This window comes from Alligator mississippiensis, chromosome 12 (assembly GCF_030867095.1).
Source record: "Alligator mississippiensis isolate rAllMis1 chromosome 12, rAllMis1, whole genome shotgun sequence".
In the NCBI taxonomy this organism is placed as follows: Eukaryota; Metazoa; Chordata; order Crocodylia; family Alligatoridae; genus Alligator; species Alligator mississippiensis.
The window spans coordinates 29,961,703-29,987,347 of NC_081835.1; the positions used below are offsets into that span (position 1 = coordinate 29,961,703).

The window sequence follows — 25,645 nt, forward strand, 5'->3', positions numbered from 1 at the left end:
AACAGACCACACAACGTGCCATTAAATTGTGTTATTTAAAAGGATTGATATTTGTAAAGAATCCTTAAACATAATTTGATGATAATTGAATCTTTTAAAACTTGTAGTTTCCAACTAGAGACAGGCAAAGACTAAACCATTATTTGAAATTCTCTGAACTTGGAGGGTTTGTATGAAATGGGCAAACCACATCTAATTTTAACTTTGTGAAACATCCTATCTTTTGCCCATCCCTGAAATAAATATATATAGTTCTTTTACACATACATACATACATAAAAAGTACAGACATATTATAAACATGAGTTCTTTTAGGCGATTTGTTTTAAGAATCTGAACTGGAGTAGTTAATATGAGTATAATGCCTAATATTTTCCTAGAGCAACACTTTGATTAGATGGGGAAAAAATTAAGTTTAGTTTGTTCCATGGCAGAACAGGTGCTTTGTGCTGCAATTAGAAATGTGAAATAACAATGTCAGAAGCATTAATTAAAAGCCAATTAGTCATGGACATTAATTGAAGTCCAGCACTTTGTAAGCTCTCTGCTCCTAGATTTTCCCTCTCTTGAGCTACCCATTATCCTCACTACAAAGGCCTTAAAATGAATGTAGACCCTTTGACTGTTACTATGGAAACCTTACTATGCTACATGGTACACAAACTCTTCCCAGGCATCTTCAGAGCCACTTCCCCCTATGATCTTTGCCCTACGCAAATGTGCTGTTTATTCACTCTTTCCCTTATTTATGAAGACCCATTAGATGTTTTATGAATACTAATGAAGAAAAATTGAACCTGCATTTAAAGAGGACTAAAAATTCCTCCTGTGAGAATTTACCATGGCAGCAGTGATTAGGCTGCTTCTTGTTACTTGCTGTAAGTTGGTCACTTCCGCAGCTCCAGTTAGTGGGTGGATTTTTGTATGAAATATTGCTGATTAAAAATCTTTAAAGAGGTTCATTATAGCACACTTCCTTGGAGGCAGTATTCATTATGATCAGGGATCCTGATTTTTCCTGATAAAAAAAAAAAAATTGCAAATTCTCTAATAAAACCCCCCAAATCTGTGACTCCCCTCCCACAGTCCCCACAGTTCTGCTGGTGCCTGTCACTCCCACCCCACAGCCCCCTGGCCCTGCTTGTGCCCACACTCCCCCCACAGCCCCCTCAGCCCTGCTGGTGCTCCCTTGCTCTCCACCCACAGCCTCCTGCTCCCTCCCCAGTCCTGGCAGAGGGGGCCTCCAGCTGCCAGGGCTATGGGGCCAGACACCCAGGTCTGTAACCCCCTGCCCCTGGCAGGAGGGTGGTGGCTGCTGCAGCAGAGTGTGGAGCCTGGCTCTCCCCTGCTGCCTGCTGCAGGCTTGGGCGGGGGGGGGTGCACAGCTCCTCACCGCTGTGTGTACTCCCGGGAGGTGTAGCAGGGACCTGTGCCCCCCAGATCTGTGTACAGGCTTCCCACTGTGGGCTCAGACTCCTGCCCTACTGTCCTCCCCCAGGGCCTCCGCAGCTCAGCAGGTGCGAACCGGTGCTGCAGGGAACACTGGGGCCATGCGGGGATCTCGTTGCCATGAGCCCCATGCCTGCATGGCAGCAGGGACGGGCACAACCCTGTGCTTCCACCCCTGCTGCTACCACATGCATAGGGGACTTGTTGCCAGGGCAATAGGGAGCTTGCAGGAGCAAGTAGCTTTCCTGTGCAGTCTCACTGTTCTCTGCAGGGCCAGGTCAAACCTGCTAGGTTGCAGAGGCCCTGGGAGAGGGCAGCTGGGTGGGAGCCCGAGTCCACAGCAGGCAGTCCACATGGACCCCGCGCACAGGTCTGGGGGCATGAGTCTCCCCTGCCCTCTGGGACTGCATGCAGTGGCAGGGAGTCAACCCCACACCCAGCCTGCAGAGAGCTTATTGCAAAACTGCAAAATTCACTGGTTTCTCTGTTAAAATGAGAAATCCTGTGTTTGCCTTCGGTAAAAGAGGAAATCCATGTTTTTCTCTGGTTTTCCATGGAAAACAGAAAACCCGGATCCCTGGTTATGGTGCTACTGATGAGCTTTGTCATGTGTGTGCCCCTAGCTAATCTGTACTGTGTCAAAGTGAAATGTTGAAATTGGGGCAGCTGCTGTGTATTCCATCTATGTAAATTAAGAAGCATGGGGAACACCCCTTCTTGCTTGCCTTTCTCGTACTTTGGAGTCAAAACGTGATGGAGAAATTAATACAGAACTTGACCTTTTAGCTGCATCACACTCCAAAATGGAGGGCACTTGAATTTTATAGTCATTGGCTAAAATCAGTGATCAAAATGGAGAAGGAAAAAGATGTTTCTGCTCTATTGGGAGCAAGACTCAAGGCTAGAGTCCAGAACACATTTCTTTCCAAGGTAGCAGCAGCCATCTCACAGAGCCACACACCCTCCTGCTTTCATTCTACCTCCTGACCTTTCCTCTCTTGACCACCTAGAGGGCCATCTTCAAGAGGAAGTCTGATTAACATCTATCTTGCTGTGGTTGGATGTCAGAGAGACACATTCAAGCCACTTTTGGGTGAGTGGGTCCTGAAACATGGGTCTCCTGCTGCCTTGGCGGTGGTTACCTTAACCATTAGGCTAAAATGTGAAAGACCTTCCCCCTCTCTTCCAGTGTCTAATACCTACGATTCAATGGTTTTTGCCTGGCAACAATTTTGAAACTTTTGAAAACATTTTGAAGCTTATGCTTGCACAGGTACATGTGTATGCAGCAACAGCACAGCTAGAACATAGTCTATTGTGCATCCTCAGTAGCCATGTGGATGCTTGCATGCCCACGCTACCAGTGAAATAGGATCACAGACAGTACATTGGTGCCAGTGTGTGTGTGTAAAGTGAAAGAGGATTCTGTCCCATGAGTACAGAGGTATATCAGCAGCCCTTTTAAAACCCAGGAATCTGAAACCCAGCACACCCCAAATTTTGCAGCCTTTCCAAACTAAGGACCCTGTCTTGCAAACAGGCTCATAAGGGATGCAGGTTTTCTGTTTCCCACGGAAAAACAGAGAAAACCACAGATTTCCCCTTTTTATCAGAGAGAATGTGGATTTCTCCTTTTACCAGAGAAACCCATGGATTCCCAGCTTTTGCAAACAGCTCTGCAGGCTGGTTGAGCTCCTGCCTGCAAAAGCTGTTTGCAAACAGGGTGGGAAATGCACAGCCGGCTCCATGCTGCTTCTGGTACAGCTGCTTGCTGTGGGGGGCAGGGAGCTCCAGACTTGAGTCCCTGGCCCCATGGCCCTGGGAGCTGGGGGCCCTCTCTGGCATGGTTGGGGGGCAGGGGCTGTGGGTGGGGGTCAAGAGACACGGGGCACTGTTGTGGGGGCAGTGAGGGGCACCAGCAGGGCTGGGGGAGGCTTTGGGGCAGTGAGGGTCACCAGCAGGGCTGGGGGGTGCTGTAGGGGGCTTTTAATTTTAATAACGGATTTTGGGGGTTTTGTCAGAGAATTTGCAATTTTTCCTCAGAGAATGTGTGATTTTTTTTTTATCAAAGAAAACAAATAACCCTGCTCATAAGTAGTGCTGACTACCACTGATGTTTCAGTAGGAAGTGTTTAGAGGAGTGTTGCGTAAAATGAAGGTTTTGGAGGAGGTGCCATCTCTAAAAAATAAACAACCTAATAACAGTACTGCTACAAACAAAAATAACAGCATGTTTCTGTAACAGCTGCAAAGGCTTGCCTGACTGCAAGCTGAGAGGGTGAGCTGTGCCTAAGAACTTTGCAAGAAAGGTGGCAAAAAGTTTGCAGAGGGTACAATAGCTTTTCCAAATGGAGGGTGTGCTGTGCACAATGCATACTTTTTACTGGAGGATTTGAACTGTAACCAGAACTCCCCCATTACAGACCCCAGGCTCTGATTGGCTACTATGGAGCCATAAAAGCTGAGGGAGGGAAAAGCAGCTGGAGAGAAGGGCAGGGATTCAGCCCCTCCTTCCCCCAAGCCAGAGGGAATGGAGCTGAGGCTCGCTGGTGAACAGACTTCAGGATAGAGGAGAGCCTGAGTCATCCCGGGAGAAGCTCTTTCCTCCCACCGCCAGGGTTGGAGCTGTGCAACCCAGGACACAGGTACCCAGAGAAAGAGTGGGGAGGGGTTGGTAAGCTAGCTGGGAGAAGCTCCCTAGTCAAGAACCTGTAGAGGAAAGTCTTCTGTTTGGGCTGGACAGGCTTATACTGCAGGGACAGAAACCTGCAGAGGAAATCCCCTGTCTGCATGTGGAGGTGCTGGGGGAGAGAGCCCAGAGAGGGAGTGGGCTGTGAGAACCCCAATTCTGCATGCGTGTGTGAGGGAACACTTAGCCCCTAGTGTTTGCAGGAGGTGTATGTTTCAGAAGGAAACTAAAGAAAAGAAGCCTATTACCTGCAGTGGCTGATCAGAGACTTGGTTTTTTGCTGAGTTACCAAGAAAGAGTGAAGAGTCCACCTTCCCTGGAGCAGCAGAACCCTCACCTCTGCCACCTAGTGGTGGATCATAGTTAAAGCTGTATTGCCATTTATTGTTATGGAAAGAGGAGTGTGACCAAAGGGAAATCAGCATGGGCTATTTGGGGGGGGGGGGGGGAACTGTTTTAAAGTGTTATAACCAGATAAATGTAATCATTGAGGTTGTTTGATACAAGTGGGACCGCCCAGTGTGGTGGAATTATTCATCTGTTGTTTCAATTGTACATTCTAGTCAAATTGTTTGTTTTATTATTAACTATAGATATAGATATGTATTTTTCTTCTCTTGATTTAATCATTTCTGTATATAGTTGTATATAAGAAATATACCCATTTGTTTACTGGACTTAAAGTAAATTCTTGGGCAGCAAGGACACGCCTCTCCAAGGGACACCTCAGTCAGCAGACCTGCCTGGGGGGGGTTCCCAGGGCTACTGGCACCCTGAGGATCCAGAATCCAGAATATCACCCGGCCTACCCTTCAAAGTGATTATTCAACACACTACGGCTCTCAACTGTCACTAAAGACAAATTTCAAAAGTGACTAATCAATCTGCACACCCTTCTGATTGCAGATGTGATTTCAGAGGCTTGCTGCTCAGCTTTCCTAAAATCTATGCTGCTTTAAGGTCTCTGATTGGACACCCAAAAACTGAAGCACGTAATGTCACTAGTCACTACTGAAAATCTAGGCGTTTTGCAAGAACATGTCTCCTTATAGTAGTCAGGATAACACTGGGTTTAATTACAGATATTACTGATTCCTCTGTTAGAGCAGGGTTGCTACACCCCCAAGCCCACTAGCTAGATCTGGCCTGCTGAGTCCTGTCCACATGTCTCCCCATGTATCTGGAAACTGTGGGCTGGGGGAGCAGTGACAGTTAACACTGCCACTGATCCCTTTCTCCCAGAATGCCAGACCCCCTACAGCTGCATCAGGCCCCTGCTTGCCCTGTGTGGGGGGAGGGGGAACCAGGCCCTGTTCCTGCCTGGCTGGATTGAGCCAGAGCCTGATGCAGTCACATAGAAGTGGCCTGGCCAGGACCTGGTACAGCCACAAGGGGCTGCAGCTCAATATAGCCTCAAAGAAGCAGCCTGACCAGGGCCTGATACAGCTATGCAGGGTGCAGTTGGGATAGGGACACAGTGCAGCCATGTGGGATGGCCAGGCTGGACTGTTCCTGTGCAGCTGCATTGGCCCCAAGTAGGCCATTCCTGCATTGGCCTCAAGTAGGCCATTAGGTTACAACCCCACATGGCTGCATTGGCCCTGGCTGGGCTAGCACTGCGCACTAGATTGGGCCCACAGCCAATCTGGCCTGCAGATGGACCTGGCACCATTCATCTGGCCCATGAGTGGGAAAGGTTAGGCATCACTGGGTTAGGGAGTAGCCTTTCTGATTTCTAATCCTGGTTGTGTTTCAGTGATATGGAGAATGTGTTTATTTTTGAGTGTGTGTGGAGACAAACAAATAGAAATCTCTGAGCAATGTCTTTGGTGTTGTCTGTTCATTTAAATGTTATGAAAACCATTTGAAAATGAATATGAAACTTGTTGATGCTTTCTATGAAAACCGTATCACAAACTGGTATTTCACATATCCTATCTTACCTGATAGTATTTCTTTTAAGTAAGGCAACTTTTACTGTGATTTGTTTAAAAAAAGTCTCAACTAAATGAGCAGGCAGACCCCAGGCTGAAGATACCATGCCCCTTCACTTTCAGAGGGAAGCTAATTGTTGCTAGGCTAAGGAATACTATAAATCATAAATAAAATATCACTTTTTATACAGCCAATGATACTCTTGGAAGTATGAAAGTTATCCCCAAGCATGGTTTAACTAATTTCCCTTTCAAATCTCTCCAAAATTGAATAGGAAGGCCATTATTTAATCTGGTTGTCTGGTGCACGCCCATGGAGCCAGCACTGGTATAGTTCCTTAGGAACTGACAGCAGCTGTGTTAGATTAAACAAAAGCTCTCCATGATACTTATCTTTTTTTACTTGGCATCAGCCTTTGTATTACTATGTAGCGGGGGGGGGGGTTAACATTTGGAGTGGTTGCATTTAAGTATGGCAAGTGTTTGGGAGGCTTGTACAAAAAGATCATGTTACATAACTTTTTTTTCAGTAAGATCAATTTTCTTAATGTTTTAAATATCGATGAAAAGAAAATAAGTAAGAGTATTTTAAGTATAAGGAATATTCCAAATCTCTATGGAACAAAAACTAATCTCCAAAGTAATTTGGAGAGATATTTATTAAGCAAAACTGGGATTTGATTTGCTTTCATACATAGTTAAAAAAAAACTTGGTGAACTGTGTATCATTTCTTAATGGTTTAAGTTACAAAGGATCCTGGTGAAAAATAGTGATATTGTAAGATTTTTAAAAACTATAGCAAAAAAGCTGTCCAAACCCAATTTGGGTGAGAGGAAATGTAATTCCTGGAACACAGAACCTACTTACACTAGTTTTTACATGATCATCTTTAAACTAACTAGTATAGTTGTGGGTGTTTCATTATGCAATAAATCTCATTCATTTTTTAAATTGTACTTTGCTCTTGGTCTCAATAATGGCTCATGGCAATGAGTTCCACAGGTTAGATTCATAGATGTAGGATTGGAAGGGACCTAAGTAGATCATCAAGTTTGACACCCTGCCCTGGGCAGGAGAGAATACTGGGCTCATATGACCTCAGCTAGGTAACTGTCAAGCCTCCTCATAAAGACTCCCAAGGTAGGAGCCAGCACCACTTCCCTTGGAAGTTGGTTCCCATCCTAGCTGCCATGACTGTGAAATAGTGTCTTCTAATGTCCAGCCTGAACCTACTGTCAAACAACTTATGGCCGTTATTCCTTGTTACTCCGGGAGGTGCACTGGTGAACAGGGTCTCTCCCATTCCCCGCTGGTCCCCTCCATGGTGTTAATTGTACACCATGTTAGGAAAAAAACCTTAAAACAATAGCAATGTTACATTTTGTTGGTTTTTGTTTAATGTACTTTTCATTTCGTTTTTTTAAAATTGATAGGAGGTGTGCTCAAATTTCTTTCCTATGCTATTCATTATTCTGCATCCCTCTTTTATGGCCCTCATTTACTGACTATTCTATATATCCACTCTTGTTAGTTGCTTCTGCTCAGACCATTGCTAATACTGGTCGATCATATTTGATATGTGAGGGGGAGGGGAGACTAAGCATACTGTTCGAATGGGAAGTGTACCACAGCTTATACTAGACTGTATAATACTTTCAGTATTTGGACGCTGTTTTTTACATATCATCACATTTTGTTTGCTTTTTGAGATCACTTCTGCATATTGAGTAGTTTTCATTTTGTTATTCTCCCCCAACTAGTCTCTTTTCTTGGTGGAAATTTGGAACTGAGTAGTATATATGGACACTTCAGATATTCCCTCTAGGGTGTATTTATCTTAAATTTGTCAACAGGGAATTTAATCTGAATCTGCATACTTGCCTAGTTTTGTCTGAAGTGCCTTAATCTTTAGCTAATGTCTACTCTGTGACAGCACTTCACTTTATCAAAGGGTTCTGAATATCTAAGCAAATTATAACAATTAGTTTTCCTTTATCTTTTGCTTTTTGACCTGTTCAAAGTATTAAACAGATTAGTGGAGCATGATTTTCTTTTGTGAAAGCTATGTTGGTCAGACACTGTTACGTTTAATCATCTAGGTGTTTTGCAGGTACTTTTTGAAGCTCCCTTTTAAACATTTTACTTTATGTAACATCCACCTTAGTGCCTTTAAAGATAGATAAAGCAATGTCTGCTCTCCTTTCATCCTCCAGGAAAATATTTTATCCCAAAGTAGATTGTTCGCAGTTCAGCTACTTTATTAGGTCCTTTCTAAACTATGACTCATTGATCTTTAAATTTATCATTCTGTTCAAGTGTTCTGTTCTTTTGACATCTCAGATAACATCACCTGATCTTTATTACCTGAAAAACCAAACTGTAAGGTATCTTCTTGTGTTATAAATAAATGCTGAGCACAAAATTAGGAATCAGGTGTACTAAATTCTAATCCTGGCTCTGATAGATTTGCTGTGTTTACTCAGACAGTGCAATTAATCTTTCTGCTTCATTTTCCCCATCTGCAAAATGAGTGTAAATACCTTTTAGAGATATTAGGAGGACCAATAAGTCAATATTTATAAATGATCTGAACCTGTGAAGTGCACAAGAATGCTGGTATTACTGCCCACATTTTAGAATTCCCATTTCATCCTATTCTATCCCAGTGCAATGGGCCTATGCTGAGACCTATAGATACTTTTAATGTTCTCCCCACTTAGCTTTTAATATTGGCTTTAAGGGGATTAAGTTCCCTGTAGGGCCTTACACCAATCCTGCATAATAGGTTGAATTTTGTAGTGCAGAACTATGTAACTGACTTTTATTAGCCTACATTAGTTTAAGTGTCTGAATACAAGATTTGTCACCCTAATTAGGGGTTCATATTGGAAAATGAGCCACAGTAAATCCTTGTCAGTGGAAAAGGAATATTTTATGGCCAGAGGAGACTGTTTCCACATAAATTTTACAGATGTCTTGAATTTTAACTAAAAGCTATAAGTAATGCTTGTTTAATTATTAATACCAAAATCTAAGGATAGTTCAAATCCACCTTCCTCTAATCCTTACCAAGACCATTTAAAACTGTCCTTGAGGGTTCCATTTAATAGGCATTGAAGGCAGATGCTGCTGTTCTTCAGAAGCATGCCTGAACCGTTTTATTTGAGCAGAATTGTTAATAGGGTGAAGAAGCCTCCTCTGTGCACATTCCTCCAGCCTATTCTGGTTTTCTGAGTCCACTTTATTTTGCCTTTCTTCTCCAGGTCAGAGGTCATGAAGCTCCAGCTTCCTTCTAGAAGCAGCAAAGAGCAGAATGAGGGGGCAGCATTACCAGACAGAAAATTCTGTTTATCTGTTGTGCATCAAGATCGAGGATCGCCTGCTGGAGGGGCAGGGATTTCAGAGAACGGTATTGAGAATTTATATAATTAGAGCAGAATTCCAAGCTGTTTTATTTCCTCAGTGTTTTGTCAGATTATCAGCAGAAATGCTTTAATTTTTTATGGATTTTGAACAATTTATAAGATAATCATAATGAATCTTGAAACCTTGTCATTAAACAAAAATTCAGTTCCCCTTATCCCCCTCAAAAATCTTACTATATCCCATATAACTAAGGATTTACTTTTTCAACAGAATTCATTGGGCCACAGTCTCTTTTTTCCCCAGATTATTAGGATGAAGTCAGAGTCGATTCAAAAGAAGCTATTCACAGTTAATATAGCAGAAAGTCCCACTCCTTGGACATATTCTTACCTTTTCTGTAATCCTGAAAGCTCCAAATGATTTAGTACAGTGGTGCTCAAACTTTTGGCTTCTGGGCCAGATGAGCAGTACCTGATCTGTCCGCAGGCCGGATCCAACCAGGGTTCCCAAACTGGCACCAGGGGTGGTCACAGCGGGACCCCAGCCTGGCCCTACAGAGGGAAGGGAGCTCTCCCCAGCTCCAGTCTGGACCCATGGGGCCTGGGTGTGGTTTGGTCTTGAACCAGCCACAAGAGAAGGGTATATTGCCCTACCCCAATCCAGCAGGGTGGGAGGGTAGAGGCGGAAAGGGGTTGTGGCCCAGCCCCAGTCCAGCCACAGAGAGGGAAGGGGACATGGACCAGCCCCAGTCCATCTTCATGGGGGGGGGGAACATGATGTAGTCCTAACCTACGAAACAGGATTTGAGATTTGGGAATTCGGCAGCAGGGGAGGGTGGCCTTATTAATTGCCATCACTCCCCTGCCACCAAATTACCCAGTTCATGGGCCAGAGACTAGATCTGCAAGCTGCATTTGGCCTGTGGGCCAGAGATCATGTACTGCTGGCTTAGTACACGTAACACTAACTACTGCCAAAAGGATGCTTTTCCGTTGCAATTTCCATAGGATTACGTGTAGCACAATTAGAAAGTCTCTTAAAATTATCAAGTCCCCCAAGGTTGGCTCGGTTTAATTATTAGCCATACAGAATACCAGTGGAGTGGAGAATTATAGAGACTCTGGAAAGGATGATGATGTTTTTGGCTCATTTAAATACTGTAATGATGAGAGCCATCTATGAAAACTGTTTTAGCATTCAAAGGTCTCTGTTACTGATAATGGCCTAAATAGAAAACCCAGAGTGTGAATTTTGGTGTAGATGGACACATCTATGATCTAATGAAGATGAAGGTTTAAATCCTATTTCACCTTTATTTGTCTAAGTGACACATAGGTGTCTGCATAACAGGAATTTTTGGCACTTAATTGCATTATTTTCTAAAAGTATCTTTGTACTTGTAATCTGAATTGAACACAGCATTTTTTTTTTTGTACAACCAAACTGGCCAGCCTAGGGCTACTCAGAAAGCTTTGTGATAGTAACGCTGAATTGAATGGAGAAACATAGAGTATCACTACTCCTGGACAGTGAACTGAGTACTTCTGAAGCGGCATGCCGATTATTGTTTTCAGAAGGGGAGTTGGCACCTCACATTGTATCACACCTTTTCCAGAAGTCCAAAGAGAAGTGCTTAAAGTTTGCAAATGCAGCCCCATCTAGTTCTTTCATAGAATCATAGAAAATTAGCGTTGGACGAGACCTCAGGAGGTCATCTTGTCCAACCCGCTGCTCAAGGCAGGACCATCCCCAACGGTATCACCCCAGCCAAGACTTTGTCTAGCCAGGTCTTAAAAACCTCCAAGGATGGAGACTTCACAGCCTCTCTGGGTAACTTGTTCCAGTGTTTTATTAACTGCCTAGTGAGAGTTTTCTCTAACATCTAACTTAAGCTTCTCTTGCTGCAACTGCAGTCTACTGATCCTTGTTCTGTCATCTGCCACCACTGAGAACAGTCCAGCTCCATCCTCTTTGGAACTTCCCTTCAGGTAATTGAAGGCTGCTATTAAATCCCCTCTCAGTCTTCTCTTCTCCAGACTAAATAAGCCCAGTTCCTTCAGCCTCTCCTCATAAGTCATGTGCCCCAACCATGTTTGTTGCCCTCACTTGGCTCTCTCCAAAATGTCTGTATCCTTCCTGTAGTGGCGGGCACAAAACTGAACACAGTACACCAGATGTGGCCTCACCAGTCCTGAAAAGAAAGGAGTAATCACCTCCCTTGATCTGCTGACAACACTTGTACCAATGCAGACCAGTATGCCGTTAGCCTTCTTTGAAACAAGGGCACAGTGTTGGCTCATATCCAGCTTAGTGTCCACTATAATACCCAGGTCCTTTTCTGCAGAGCTGCTGCTTAGCCAGTCAGTCCCCAGCCTGTACCAATGCAAGGGATTGCTTCATCCTAAGTGCAGGACTTTGCACTCGTTCTTATTGAACCTCAGGAAATTTCTTTTAGTCCAATCCTCCAATTTGTTGAGGTGACCCTGAATCCTAGCCCTGCCCTCTGGTGTATTTATTACCACCCCCAGTTTGGTGTCATCTGCAAACGTGCTGAGGGTACACTCCATCCCATCTTCCATCTTTTTCTTTTCTGGAAAAAAGCCGTCAACACAAGCTGGATTGGAATTTCAGAATCCACAAAAAAAAGAGTTTTGGAAAAATTTATTTTCAGAATTTCACGTGTGCTGGGATTTCAAAATTTTGCATGGAACATTTTTTATGTTTACATTATTTCATGTTGTCATTGGCAGTCCTGCTCAGTCTCATGCTTATTATAACAAAAAGTGGGTGCATCTACACATCACCCTGCAGTGTGGTACAGCAATGTAGTGACCACATGTGTGTACATGCAATCGCCAGCTACATCGCTGTAGCAGTGCACTCCCCAAGTATAGCACACTACTATGCCAACATAGCAGTGAAGTCTAACCATGTGCTGTGTGCACAGCGCAGTAACTGCCCATACTTCCAAAAGGAAGTACTAAAAGCACAGTGCTGTAGCAGTGTTGCCATACAGCACCATGTAGACATGTCTAATAAGAAACACTTTGATTTAGAAAAGATGTTTCAGTCAAAACCAAGTAGCAGATACTGATAAAGATTTAAAAAATAAAAATAGGTTTCAACATGGGGGGGGACATCCTCCTGGCCCCCCTGAACCTACTCCCTGGAGGCAGGGGCAGTGGAGCGGACAGAACAGGGGGAGCAAGTCCAGCAGTGCTGGCCTCAACCCACCCCCCCACCCTGCTCCTTGCAGGTGGCGACGATGGAGTTGGGGGGGGGGGGGGCTGCTCTCAGAGAGCTGGCCTTACTCCTCCCTTACTCCTTGGAGGTAACGGCGGCATGGGGGCCTTACCCCTCCCTTACTCCTTGGAGGTAACGGCGGCATGGGGGCCTTACCCCTCCCTTACTCCTTGGAGGTAACGGCGGCATGGGGGGAGTAGGGTCAGGATGCTGCGGAGGGCGGGGGGTGAGGCCACTGGCTCTGACCTCGGCCTGCCCTTCCCCCTTCTGTCATTGCCACCTGAAGGGCCCAATGCGGCGGCAGCGAGAGGAATAGCCAGGCCACTGTAGCAGGGGGAGCAGTGGGCCCGGGCTGAAACCGGCAGTGGCAGGGGAATGGAAGAAGGACTGACTCAGGGGTGAGGGGCGGGGATGGGGAAGGAGTGGGAAAAGGCCTGATGCGGGGGATGAGGCCCACTCCTCCCCTCCCTCTGCTGCTGCCTGCCCCCCGCGTCAGGCCAGCTCCCCCTGTGGTGGCGGCAGTGGGGGAAGGGGAGGAGCGGGCCCAAGGGTGGGGAGAAGCCAGGCCACTGTGGCAGGGGGAGCTGCAGGCCCAGGCCGACTGGGCAGTGGCGGGGGGGATGGGAGGAATGGACTCTGAGCTAACGCAGGGCAGGTGGGGGTGGGGGAGGAGTGGGACTGGGTCTGAGTGGGGGAAGGAGGACTGAACCCGAGGTGGGGGAGAAGCTAGTCCAACGTGGCAGCAGCTGGGGGAAGGGAGGAGCAGGCCTCCTCCCTCCCACGGGCCCGGTCCCACTCCTCCTCCACCCCGCCTCTCTCCCCCACGTCAGCCCCAAATCTGCTCCTCCTGTCCCCCGACCGCTGGGTCGGCCTGGGCCCACTGCTTCCCCTGCTGCCGCAGTCCAGCTTCTCTCCAGCCTTGGGCCTTGTCCTCTCCCACATCAGGCCCGGGCCCACTCCTCCCCTTCCCCCGCTGCCACCGCCATGGGGGGGGTAGAAATCAGGCCTGACGTGGGGGGTGGGGGAGCAGCAGGCCTCACCCCCGCATTGGCCTCTCCCTTGCTTCTCCCATCCCTCCAACACCATGGGTTTCAGCCCTGGCCTGCTGCTTCCCCCCGCCGTAGGAGCCTGGCTTCTCCCCAGCCTCGGGCCCACTCCTCCCCAGCACTGTGGCAAGGAGCGGGGGAGCGGGCCCAGGCCCCAAGCAGCAGGAGAGAAGGGGGGAGTGGGGCCAGGTGGGGGGGAGGGGGGGCACAGGGCTCCATCCCCACCCGCTCCCCTCCCTGCCCCCATCATTCTTGATGGGCACTTGGCTAGTATAACATATCAGTAGTACCAGCAGTGTATATTGCTTCATATGTTACATTAAATGAACGATGTAAAACTCAGACAAATAACACATAAAACACAATTTTTCAAAATCAAGTTTCTGAAGTGGATTTTTTCTTTAAAGCTATTGTCCAGGGCATTAAAAAAAAAGTCAATGATTTGGTCAAAAAAATGGTTTTAGTGAAATGAAATAGCTATCTCTGACAAAAAAAAGTTTCAATTAAAAATTTCCAGCCCATCTGCCATATGCCAGATGCATCACTGGCTGATAGAAAACATTATAGAGTTGTCAGGTTTTAAAGGAATTGATGCTATTCTGTAGTGACAGTGCCTTACGAACCATTCTGCTTTCTCATGCTCCAGAGCAGTTGCAAGTGCTGACTACTTTTTGACCTCCAGAGCAAGAACCTAAGTGATTATGTATAAATGCTTACTATCCATGTATCAGACTGAAGACCTGCCAATAAATTTTTACTTTGGCAATGTGAGGGGTAATGAAAGTAAACCAATTTAAGGATATTAATCTGCATGCATTAAATATTGCAAAAAAATGTGTGGGTATTCTCTCTCCATCATTAAGAACTTCCTTACTGTTTTGAATATTAACTATCGATCAGGATAATTCATAAGTTAGGCAAGCGGAATGTTGTTTGAAGACAAACTGGCTTAGCACACATATGGCCACTGTATAAAAAGACAGAAGCCAGGTTGCTTGGTTTTGGGTTTTTTTAATATTATGAAAAATTTATCTGGCAGAGAATCTAGTATCAATTAGGCTTTGCCAAGTAAGAGTCCTGTTAGTTTGAATGTGGATGTGGTATAATAGTGCCCTCTAATGGATGGACTGCAATATGTCAGACTTCCTCAAGTCTGATTGCCACACTGCCTATTGGTAAAATCCCTGTAATGAGACCACATCATAAGTTCTACTATTAGTAACACTGAATAGATATTGCTCTTTAACTTGAGTGATAAAAGTCTGCATCTTTAAACAGAAGGTTGAATTTTATTTCCTAGACTGCAGGTATTAACTGAACCTGCTGCTTTTCTCTGCACTATCTATTGTGAAAATCTGTAAGCAGCAGGTAACAGCATGGCTGGTTTACTAACAGCTAATACAATTCATGTCTTTCAACAGACAATTGCATACATCTCTCACTGTCTCCCTCACACACAAGTAGCTGTTCCTTTAATTTGAAAACACAACCTTCTATCGGCAGGTTTAGGTGTCTCAGCTTTTATTTTGAGCTGGATCCATTAAAGAGCTTCTTCATATCTGGCCTCACTTAGGCACCCGGGCTTCCTATACAGTGTATGGGGAGAGCCAGGTGCCTCAGAATAGGATCCAAAACAGCCAGCAGGTTGGGCAGGGAGCTGCTTAGAACAAGCCATTAGGAACCATTAAGGATCGGGGGTGTCTGAAATCCCACCCCTCACCAAAGATTAAGCACCCGATTCAGGGTTCCAGTAAATTGCTTCTATTAGTTTAAGATCCACAGCCTGGAGCCCTTTCCTGAGAGCAGGCATCTACAACAATTCTTTCCATGAACTAAGCAGGGCTCATTCTCTTCTCCCTTGTATTGACCTGCGGGGTGTAACTGTTGGTGGTTAGAACACTAATAATAGCCTGGTGGTTAGAGCACTTAATTAGGAAATGGTAGACTTGGGCTCAATAACCTTCTCAGCCTAAGGGGCACATCCAGACAAGCGCATGTGCCTGTTGCGGCATCTCAAACTGCTTTGAGATGCCACAAGGGGCACATTGGGAACAGAAAAATGTTCCCTGGGCTGCATATTTGCATCATGGGCTCTAAAATTTGATACTTGGAAATGCAGGTATCAAAAAAAAAACCCCACCATGCAAAAAAAAGTGGTGCATGAGCACAACTGTGCCCTGAGGCAACCTGAGGTTGAGTCCTCTAGAGAGATACTCTTGACATCGGGATTGGCTCCTGCCACCACCCGCCCTAGTGGGGAAGGCCAGGGCCATTCACCATGTACAGACCATGGGCAGGTCAGGCTGCACTGCGCCCCGTGGGGCTGAGCTACAGTGGGCAGGGCACAGCTGGCTGCTGCTGCCAGCAACAGGGGCTATGCGCCAGGGGGTGGGCATGTGGCAGTCCCCACCTAAAACCCCTACCACAATCCCCCCATACCCACCCCCCTCCTGCAAACCCCATATCCCCTCCCACATCTCATATCCTGTGTGCCCAGATACCAGACAGAAGGAAACCTGCTGGCTGGAGCTGTGGCTGCAGGGACAGGTGTCCCCACATCCTGGTTAGTAGAAGGGTCAGGGGGAGATCTGATTTTTCTTTTATTTTCTATTATAAAAAAAAAAAGCAAACACCAAAGCATATAAATATTTAGAATGTATTTTGTTATGATGATAGAGGCAGTGGTAGGCTTTAAAATAGTAAATATATCAATAAGACATTGCCCAACTAATCGATCTCTCTCTCTGTATATAGCTATACATATAGTGATGTTTCATTTTTAATCGTGGAAGAACATGGATTTTCACTAAAGAGTGAATTTTTGATTTTTTTAAATCTGAGAATTTGCAATTTTTAAACCGGGGACACCAGGATCTCTGTTGGTGAGGCAAGTGGCAGGACTCAGGCAGAGTAGCCTGCCCAGGGCTGGCACTAGGAACCCAGCTGGAGGGCAAATGAGGTGGCTGACCTCCTTGCCATTTGAAGCCAGGAGGACATGCTTTGGCAATTCAAAGCAGACCACCACACTGAGCATATCTTCCAGATGATAGCTGTCTAGATGGCAGGGTGGGGACACACACTGCAGCAGTGCCACATGAAGGCCAACTGTGCAGCCACAGCCCACTGGCAGCTGGCCCAGAGGAGCAGAAAGCCCTGTTGCAGTGCCCATGCCACAGCCTAGGTGGCCATGCAGTCCCTGTCCAGGTCTAGCAGGCGTGCAGATATGGGGCTGCAGGTTCGAGGGGGCAGATGCTGTCACAGGTGGCAGCAGATTGCAGCCAGGCAGCAGCCCCTGGTGCCAGACTGCTGCATTGGGTAGAGGGTGTAGGGACCACTCTAGGTCAGGGCTGCTGCAGTAGTCCAGGTGGCACAGGGGGCTAGTGTCCCCATGTGTCAACTGGCTGGGCTGCTCCCAAGAGCAAGTAGCCCTGAGCTGCTTGCCAGGGCAGTTTTTTTTATACTGCTGCAGCTTACTACCCAGCCTTCAGGTCCCCCTGGCTGCAGATCTGGGAGGAGCTGGGCAGGGTGAGTTTGCCTCAAGTGGCACGACTTGCCCCACACCAAAGCGTATGTTCAGGCACTTGTGCTGAGGCACAAATCTCTGGCCCAAATTTGTGCCGCTGCTGTTTGAGCTGCTGGAAGCGCACATGTCTGCATGTGTGGACACACCCAAGGAGTTCAAACCCATGTGTCTTCCTTTCCGAAAGAGTCAGTAGATAAAATACATGTGTAAAAGTAGTAGACCTTTAGCTTCACATTCAAACTGGGAGATAACATGGTGGCATTAGGCTGCAACTGAGCTAAGTTTTGGACTAAGGCTTCTCAATTCCACCTAATCCTGCTTAAGCATCCAAGTCTGTTACTGACACTAGCTCTTTGCGGGAGCCTGTGGAAGGCACTCACATCCACAAAGCTAGCACCTTGCACTAAGAAGGTTAAAAACTACCTGAACATATTAACTAAATGTATATGTATGCTGTCTTTGAAATATAACTGAAAACTTAATAGCTTTAAATTTGTGAGGGAGTAAACTCTAGCTCTTGTAGATTTTTTGGTTTGCAATCTTCACAAAAAAGTATAGAAACCAATAATTAAACCTGGGTTTAAATTGGTTTAAACTGTTGTGAATTCAGGAATAAACATTTGGAATAAAACAACTGCCAATGCCTTCCATGTATGGGCAACTTTTTTGGAAAAGTATTTATGAGCATTTAAATAAAATCCTCCTGCAGAGAAAAGATCCTTTGGCAGTTAATCGAATCTAACTACTGTTAGTGTGAACTAACGCACTGCTGAAATATGGAAATGTGTCTGTATTATTTCGTGCATATGCCATTTGCTTCATTCAGATTTCTTAGATTTCAGAAGAGATTTACTTCAGGCTAAATAGGTGATGCTAACATTTAAGTGGTCATAAAGATGATATTACAGTCACTTATTAAAATTACTCTCCTTGAACCACATAAAATGCTTTAAGCAAGAGAATGGTTTAGTGTAAGTGATAGCAACTCTCAGTCAAATTCCCTGTACTCTCTTCTGAGCATACATTCAGTTAGTCCAGTGAATATGCAGAAGATGCCTCAGAGTAGGGTCTCATTCCAGTTCATAACAGCACATACATCATATACCGATTAAATAACTAGTAATTGTGCCTACTCTAATGTTTTGTTGCCTCTCACTCTTTCTTAAACCCATGCTATTTTCTTAAAAAAACACAATGGACTTGCCCAGACATGCATGGACGTTTGGTTCCACAGGGACAACTAGCAGCGGCATACCTTGGGCCTCAGCTTCTTGTCCCTGGGGAATGCCTGTGCTTTGGCGCGCAGCAAGTTAACCCAGTGGCAGTAGGGGGGCCTTACCTGGGGGCCTCCGGGGGGTGTAGCTGTGGTGATCCTGCCAGGCAGAGCCTGGCTGGCAGCCACAGCATGGCTCCAGGCATCCCGCCTCTGCTTTTCAGTAGCATGCACTGCCCTATTATTTTTTTCCATGGTGTTTTTTTGACCCCTGGATATCCCCTGGAAACCACGAAGAGAAAACGCAGAGCAGCATGCACATGGGCAGCACACCCTTACAGAGTGGAGAACACTGGACTGTGCGGTATGTGGCACCGTAATCATGTTTGCAACATTACATACTGCATGACCACGTTCATCTGGACAATCCAATGTGTTCAAGTGAGACAGTGGCAAAAGCTACCAGTTGAAGTAGTACCAGAGTATTAGAAGAAAGAATATTTAAGTCAGCATCACCATGAACTCTCATCCATTTGGGGTTCATTTCAAAGGTCTGGTGATAAAGGTATGTACCATGTATTTTAATGAGATATTTAAAATTTCTTTTTCTTTTTTTAAATCCCACTCATTTAAATTGTTACAGCTGGAAAGGCGGTTGTCCTGAGCATGACAGAATTTTACATGTATTTATGTGACTCTTCTTTTCTCCAGTAGAAGATCAGATGTTCCGTTCTGTGGAGGGCCAGGCTGCCTCTGATGAGGAGGAGGAGAAGTGGACAGGGGAGCAGCCATCTCAGGTGGCTGAAGTGAAGAAGCTACTGACCAGGCTTCCTTGTTGTGGCAGTGGGTATGTCTCAGAGATCAATGTTACGTATCCCTTTCTCCCACTGAGAATTTTACTCGATGATCTAAAAAGAGGTAAAAGGTACCATGGGCTCAGCAACAGGCTATGGAACCATGGTCCCTGGCACACATTATGCTTAAAGACGTGATTAACCAGTTAATCACATCTTAAGTTATTCCCCAGACACGTTAATGCAATTAATGGCATAATAAAACAAGGAATAAACCACAAAGTTATTAGGAAAAAAATGTGTAATAACGTCATGGCTGTTTCCTATTACACCATTAATTGAACATGTAGACTGGCTGGGGCCCACAGCTGTGGGGGCACATCATACACTCCTGTGGCTGGGAGTCCTGTCAGCTGATCCAGACTCTCAGTCGTGGGGACACACCATGCACTCCCACTGCTCCCAGCTATATGAGCTTTCTACTTGCCAGTGCAGGGGACGCCTAGGATAATAATCCTGGTCTCTCCCTGCACCAGCAGTAAGGCGTGATAGGATCTGATGCTTGATGCCACAATTACATCTCTTGCCATGAACATGTGGCATGGGAGGAAACGTGATTGTGGGGATTGCACATCAGATCTCATGGCACCTTTACTTGCACATCTGCCAGGTGTATATTTCACTGAAATAAAAGATAAGATACCCCTGTCATAGGAGAAAGGTAGATCCTAGCACATATCAGAGAGGATAGTGAATTTGAGTAAGTGGGGCTTAGAAAGAAAATAAAAAGCAAGCCAAAGTCTGTATGGCAGGGGAAAGCCTGTCTTATCACCCACATGCTGCTTGAATCATCATCATCATCAAGTGTTTAGTCCCGTCTTTAATTGTTCTTGCAGTAAAAAATTTAAAAACACACTGCACAAACTAAGTATGCTGATTAGGATTCCTAATGGAAAAATCACCCCCTTCTCTCAAGAAAAAGGATCTGCCTGCTTAGAATCTGCCTTTCCAGCACAATCACGCATACATTGAATGGGTTTTAGAATGTGCACTGAAGGTCTTGTGGCTGTGGCTTTGTCAGACCAGGGTGTAGGGACAGACCTGTTTTAGGATCAAGGACCATCCACTTAAGACACCCTACCTTGTCTCTTTTCAGTTATACAAATGTAGAAACTGATAGCTGAGGCACCTCAGCTTGTGTGTAAGAGGAACTGGAACATTTTTACGTAGCCAGGATCCAAACCATAAAGAATTTAAGTCATTGCCAGTGCTTTGAATTTATGTCCTATGAGATATTGTGCTTCTGGGAGTTTTGCAGAAAAACAGCCATACCTCTTATGCATATTGATCCTGGCTAGGCAGTTTTATTTACTAACTCCTTTTTATTTATTTTCTTAAACATAGATGTGATGACAAAATGCTGAAGAAGTTGATGTCTTATTTTGGAGATGCCAATAGTAATTGTCATGAGAATGCCACTGTAGAACTGGTAGAGAGAACTGTGAAGTTGACTGAGCAGCCTGAGCATAAAGGAAATGATACGAAAACATTGGAAACTAATGTGGAAGAGGTAATAAGTGTTAGATAGTGTGAGAGAGGTTATTTGTATTGATTTCTAGACAGCAGTATGGATCTCTCATTTGCTTGCACTGATTTCTCACTATAACATCATTATAACAGGGAGCCTGGGGTTCTGGTTACTTTAAGAAGAAAAATGGCAGCAGATGGAGCCCAGACAGCTGAGACGGGTTAGCCACAAGAGAGAAGGCAGGAAAGAAACATTGCTGCCATGGCAGGGAGCTGCCCAGTAGAGTGAAGGGGCTCACCTATGACCAGTCAAGAGAACTTTGCCTAGGGTGAGTTGGCTGCAAGGGAGTAGGCAGTAGGAGTAGGATGACTGCTAAGGGATGCCTTTCTGACTTCTGAGCTGCCCTAGGGCCTGCCAGTAAGAGACCAATGACTTATGAAGAGATACCACCCAGGGTAAGGGGAAACTATGCTACATACAAGCAGCAAGTTACTGCTGATGTTTGCACCTGGAGCGGGTTTAGTTTGTGTTACAGCCAGTAGGCTTGTTCCTTTGTTACAGGTTATCCTGCTGGTTTGGGATGGGACTTTCAGGAATTGGTGGAGGCCCCAATTGTGCCCAGGGGCACAAGAGTGTTTTGAGTCCTGCCAGGGCTAAGGGCTCAAGACACAGAGCAGGTAGAAGCCTAAAAGAGGTTGTAGTCTAGCAAGAGGTTGAAGCCTAGCATGGGTGAAAGCCAGACAGGGCAAGGGGGCCCAGACGGAGCCAAAGTAGACTTAGCACCCCACGACAGGGCAGAGATGGGGCCTGGAGGCCCAGAACTAAAGTTATTGAGATAAGAGCTGGAGCCCAGAAGCCAGGCCCTACAGAGTGACCCTGGGCTAGAAGGCTTAGTTAGAGAAAAGGGGTGGAGGCCAAGAAGGCCGAGGCCCCAATAAGGGATTGATTGTACAGTACAGGTTTCCTTTGCCAACCACAGGGGTTAGGTTCCTGAAAGTTCCCGTGGTTGGCAAAACTGGTAGGGCTGGAGGAGCAGGGGCTGTAGGTGGGGGGAGTGAGACGCATGAGCAGGGCCATGGGGGGTATTTTCAGACTGCACCCCTGCCGCCTTTGGCGTGTGGATACTCAAAACTGTGGTTGGCAAAACCATGGTTGGCGAGGGAAACCTGTAACACGTGCAAGGCATGGCTGTAGGGGAGGTTGGAGGCCATGAATAGCCCTTTCAGCTACAGGTGCCTGGTGTGGGGCAGACATGGGCTGGGAGTCCTACTTAGCGTGAGTACAGGACCAACACCAGCAGGGTCCAGGAGTGACCTGCTGGCAGTCAGAAGGATAAGGGCTTACTCTAGGACCCTTAGGCATCCTTCCTTTCAGTCATTCAACAGATACATCAAGGCATGGCAGGAGAGCTTGAAGGGAGCGGTATGCTGAAGCTCAAACAGAGAAAGGGTTGTGTGGTCACCAGGGGGCATCACAGTTACCTGTGGAGCCCAAACAATCATAATTCCATATCTACTCTCCTTGCACAAGAGCAGCATTTGCAAGAACCTCCAGGTATCTAGAGGACAAGACTGACTCAAATAACATTTAAATACAGGCTGTTTTAAAGAGTTTTAAACAAATTATACCGTTAACTAAAGACTTAATAATTGAAAATAATAAAGACTTAATAATTGAGAAGACCCTCAGGAATGATATTCCCAGAGAAAAACAAATGCAGGACTGGAAATGTTTGCACTGGAAATGTAGACTTCCCTAATCTTCAACTGTGGGTGAAGGGTTCCTTCTACCCTATTACCAAATATTGGAGCTATTCAGTACCCCTGACTAAGTTACAGGTATTCACCATTCTGGAGTTCCTTCAGGAAAATCTTCCAGCTTACTCTAAAACTAAAGAAACTTTGTCCATGGACGGGCATTCATTTATACTGGTAAGAATTTCATTGCAATTCTTACTAGTAGAAAAGTAGCTCAGGAGCTGGAGCATACATGTATTCCAGTCCTCTGGCTAGAGAGCTACATAGGCAAGCTCTCCAGAGAGGGGGCACTAGAAGGCTGCACCTGCCCTCCTCCCCCATATCTCCTACCCTTGGGGGAACCCATTAATTAGCAGACTGTCTTCTCCTTTGCCTTGCAGTTAGCAGGAAGGGGCGAGCCCCAGGAGAGTGCCTCCTCCCACCCCCATCAATCAATAGTTGACTGGCAATGGAGGGGGAAGGGTCCTTTCTCCTATGGTGGGAACCCTCCCACAGAAAATAGCCACCACTCCTTGAACTCCTCTGGGCAGATCCGGAGGAGTGCAAAGAAATGGGGACATTCTGTCTTTGTGGAAAAACTTCCAAGCCTTGCCACTGCAGCATGGCAGCCTGTCTTATCCTGCACTGCTCTGGGCTGACTCATCCTGTCTTGTCCTGTGTAGCATGGTACCTGCTGCCTTTTGGTAATGTTAGAGGAAATTACTATGGAGTTGTTCTAGTGCTACTAAAAGAACAGGATGCTGTGAAAAAACATCCTTGAAGTGGAAGAATGTGTAGCCATTGATTGTGAATGTAGAGAACTGATGGGTACCCACTGAAAAGTTTAAATGCACCTCTCATTAGCTGGGTGTCAAACTAGTGACTGGTACGTGGCATATCAGGAGGTGAGTATAATGGGGGCGCTGATCAGAGAGGCTAGATATTAGGGAAATATCCCAGAGAATTTTAGGAAAGTGCAATTAAATAAATAAACAACTTTTTTTTTCTTTTGCATTCTTTATTGTTCTGATTAAAAGTCAACCTTTCTTCCCTCCAAACAGAATCCTAAAAATCTCAGTTAAAATTGCATGGGGTAAAACTATATTTGGGTCAATATAGTGCTGTTGCATGGGAAGATGACTTTGTACAGTACCCTTCAGAGCTGCACTGGCTGCACTATAAGGGTACTGTGCAGGGTCATCTGTTCCATTATGGCAGGCTCATGCAGGCCAGAGATACAATGGGTGAGTAACCCAGCTTTCCACTCCCCTTCGAGTTCTCCCTGGCCTTTTCCACTGGAGTGGGAGGCAGCTTTAATCCTTGATCATGGACGTAGGAGTTTAGAAGCTAGGAGTCTTGGTCAAGTTGAGACTTCCAGACCCCTGATTCCATTGCAGGCTAGTAGAAAATCTTCAGATACCAGCTCTGTACAGTCGATGCACTAATTTACCACTTGAACTGCAGAGCCAGGAACCAGCCCACAAGATGGGCTCTGTTCTATTGGACAATGTGATAGGACTAGGCCACATGGCTCCTGCCCCACTCCGACTTCTCAAGTTCACTCCCTTTCCTCTCACCTGCCACGCTTTGATGGAATTATTTGATTGTAAGAAAAAGGAGTCTGCCGTAGGGTCCCAGAGTGAGCCCAGGTCTATTCTTTGGATATCAGATCCCTCTTGGATCCAGCTGATCCCAGTCCTGCTCAAGCACTGAGTGGGGCTCTCCCAGCCCCGTCTGTACCCCAGGGCACTAGTTGCCTTAAAGGGCCATTTGTGGCCTCCTTCTGCCCCTACAGCCATGCTTATTCCTCACAGATGTTACTCTGTCCACAGCTGAGTTCTCTGTTTATAGAGACCTCAGATGTCTTGGCTTTAGCTCCCCTTTACTCTGGCTGCAGGCTTCCAGGCCCAGCCCACAGATTTGGGCCCAGCTGTCTTGGCCTCAGCCCTCTCTGCATCTCCAAGTCCCTCAACCCTGTGCATTGTCCTAGCTCCTCTGGTGTCCCTAACCCTGGGCAAGGCTACTCTCAGTTCAGGTCAGTACCCATGGCATCTCTGAGCTGGGGTTAGGCTGTTTTCTGCTGAGTGCCCCTGCAGCACCCTTATCCAATCCACCTCTACCAGCTACATCCAGTCCTCCAGTAAAACCTAAAACAAAAATTCAAGCAACTACTTGAAACTCAAAGTCCCCATCCCCACAATTGGGTCAGCATACCACTGCAAGGCTACCTTCCGACTTTTTGGTTCTCCCCAGTCTGGCAGTACCTGCCATGGCCTGTAGCTTTCACTCCTCACCAGTCTGGGCTGGCAGGAGCTCCTTTCCCAGCAGAATTTAGGACTACAGTGGCCTCTGTGCCTCAGGAGCCCAGGCTTATAGCCCATGGCTCCTCCATTTCTTGTCAGGTGCTCCCCTGACACCCATAGGTGTGCCTCTTCTGCTTCCAGGGCAGCTTACTGCCAGTACCATTGCTACCTAATCAGGGGCTGCACTACTCTCCCACTACTAAGCAGCCAGCCCCACAGTAGGCACTTGCAGCCTGTGGGCTGCTGGCTGCCTACACCCCTGCAGCTATGCCTTAGTGTGCTGTTTTCCCCACCTGAGGACATCCCTCCTGTGGCTCCTTACTTAAAGTAACAGGAGCCCCTGGCTCCCCATTACAGACCGCAGCCTGTGTTTCATTGGAATCAAGTCAAAATCAATAGTGAAGGATTTTAGATTCTAGAAATTAGCATTTTCCAGCAAAACAAAACAAAATTATTAAACAATTTGCATACATTTTCTCCGTCCTCGTGTCCCTCAAAAATTGGGAAAAAATTGGAATTTAATCCAAAATCCAGGAGTGTTTGAAGGCTGGGTTTTGTCTTTACATATCATAGAAAGGTTGAATCCAGAAATGCAATGCAGATCCCTTGCAGTAAGGGCCTGTCTTTATTTAAACCTGTGAAGTGTTTTCAGTTGTCCTACAAATATTTGTTTAATATGCATTACCAGGGAATTTTAAGCTAAAGACAAAAGGGTAATAAGACTTTGGTAAAAATATCTTTGGTACAGAAGATGTTTCTTTCTTTATATTAGCATTTTAGTGCATTTAACTCTTTTGGCCCTTTCCTTGGTTATTTGATT

At 45.9% G+C, this 25,645-nt stretch overlaps 1 protein-coding gene across 3 annotated transcripts in view; it reads left to right on the plus strand.

Annotated features, from left to right (window-relative positions):
* EFCC1 (EF-hand and coiled-coil domain containing 1) overlaps positions 1–25,645 on the plus strand; it is a 120,714-nt gene that overhangs the window by 77,617 nt on the left and 17,452 nt on the right. For 2 of the 3 annotated variants that reach the window (XM_059715846.1, XM_014596826.3), the window contains exons 3-5: positions 9,337–9,482; positions 19,176–19,311; positions 20,663–20,828. In XM_059715846.1, the coding sequence (XP_059571829.1) occupies positions 9,337–9,482; positions 19,176–19,311; positions 20,663–20,828 (448 nt within the window). The remainder of the gene's footprint in view (positions 1–9,336; positions 9,483–19,175; positions 19,312–20,662; positions 20,829–25,645) is intronic. The other variant, XM_019495473.2, reaches the window with a different exon arrangement.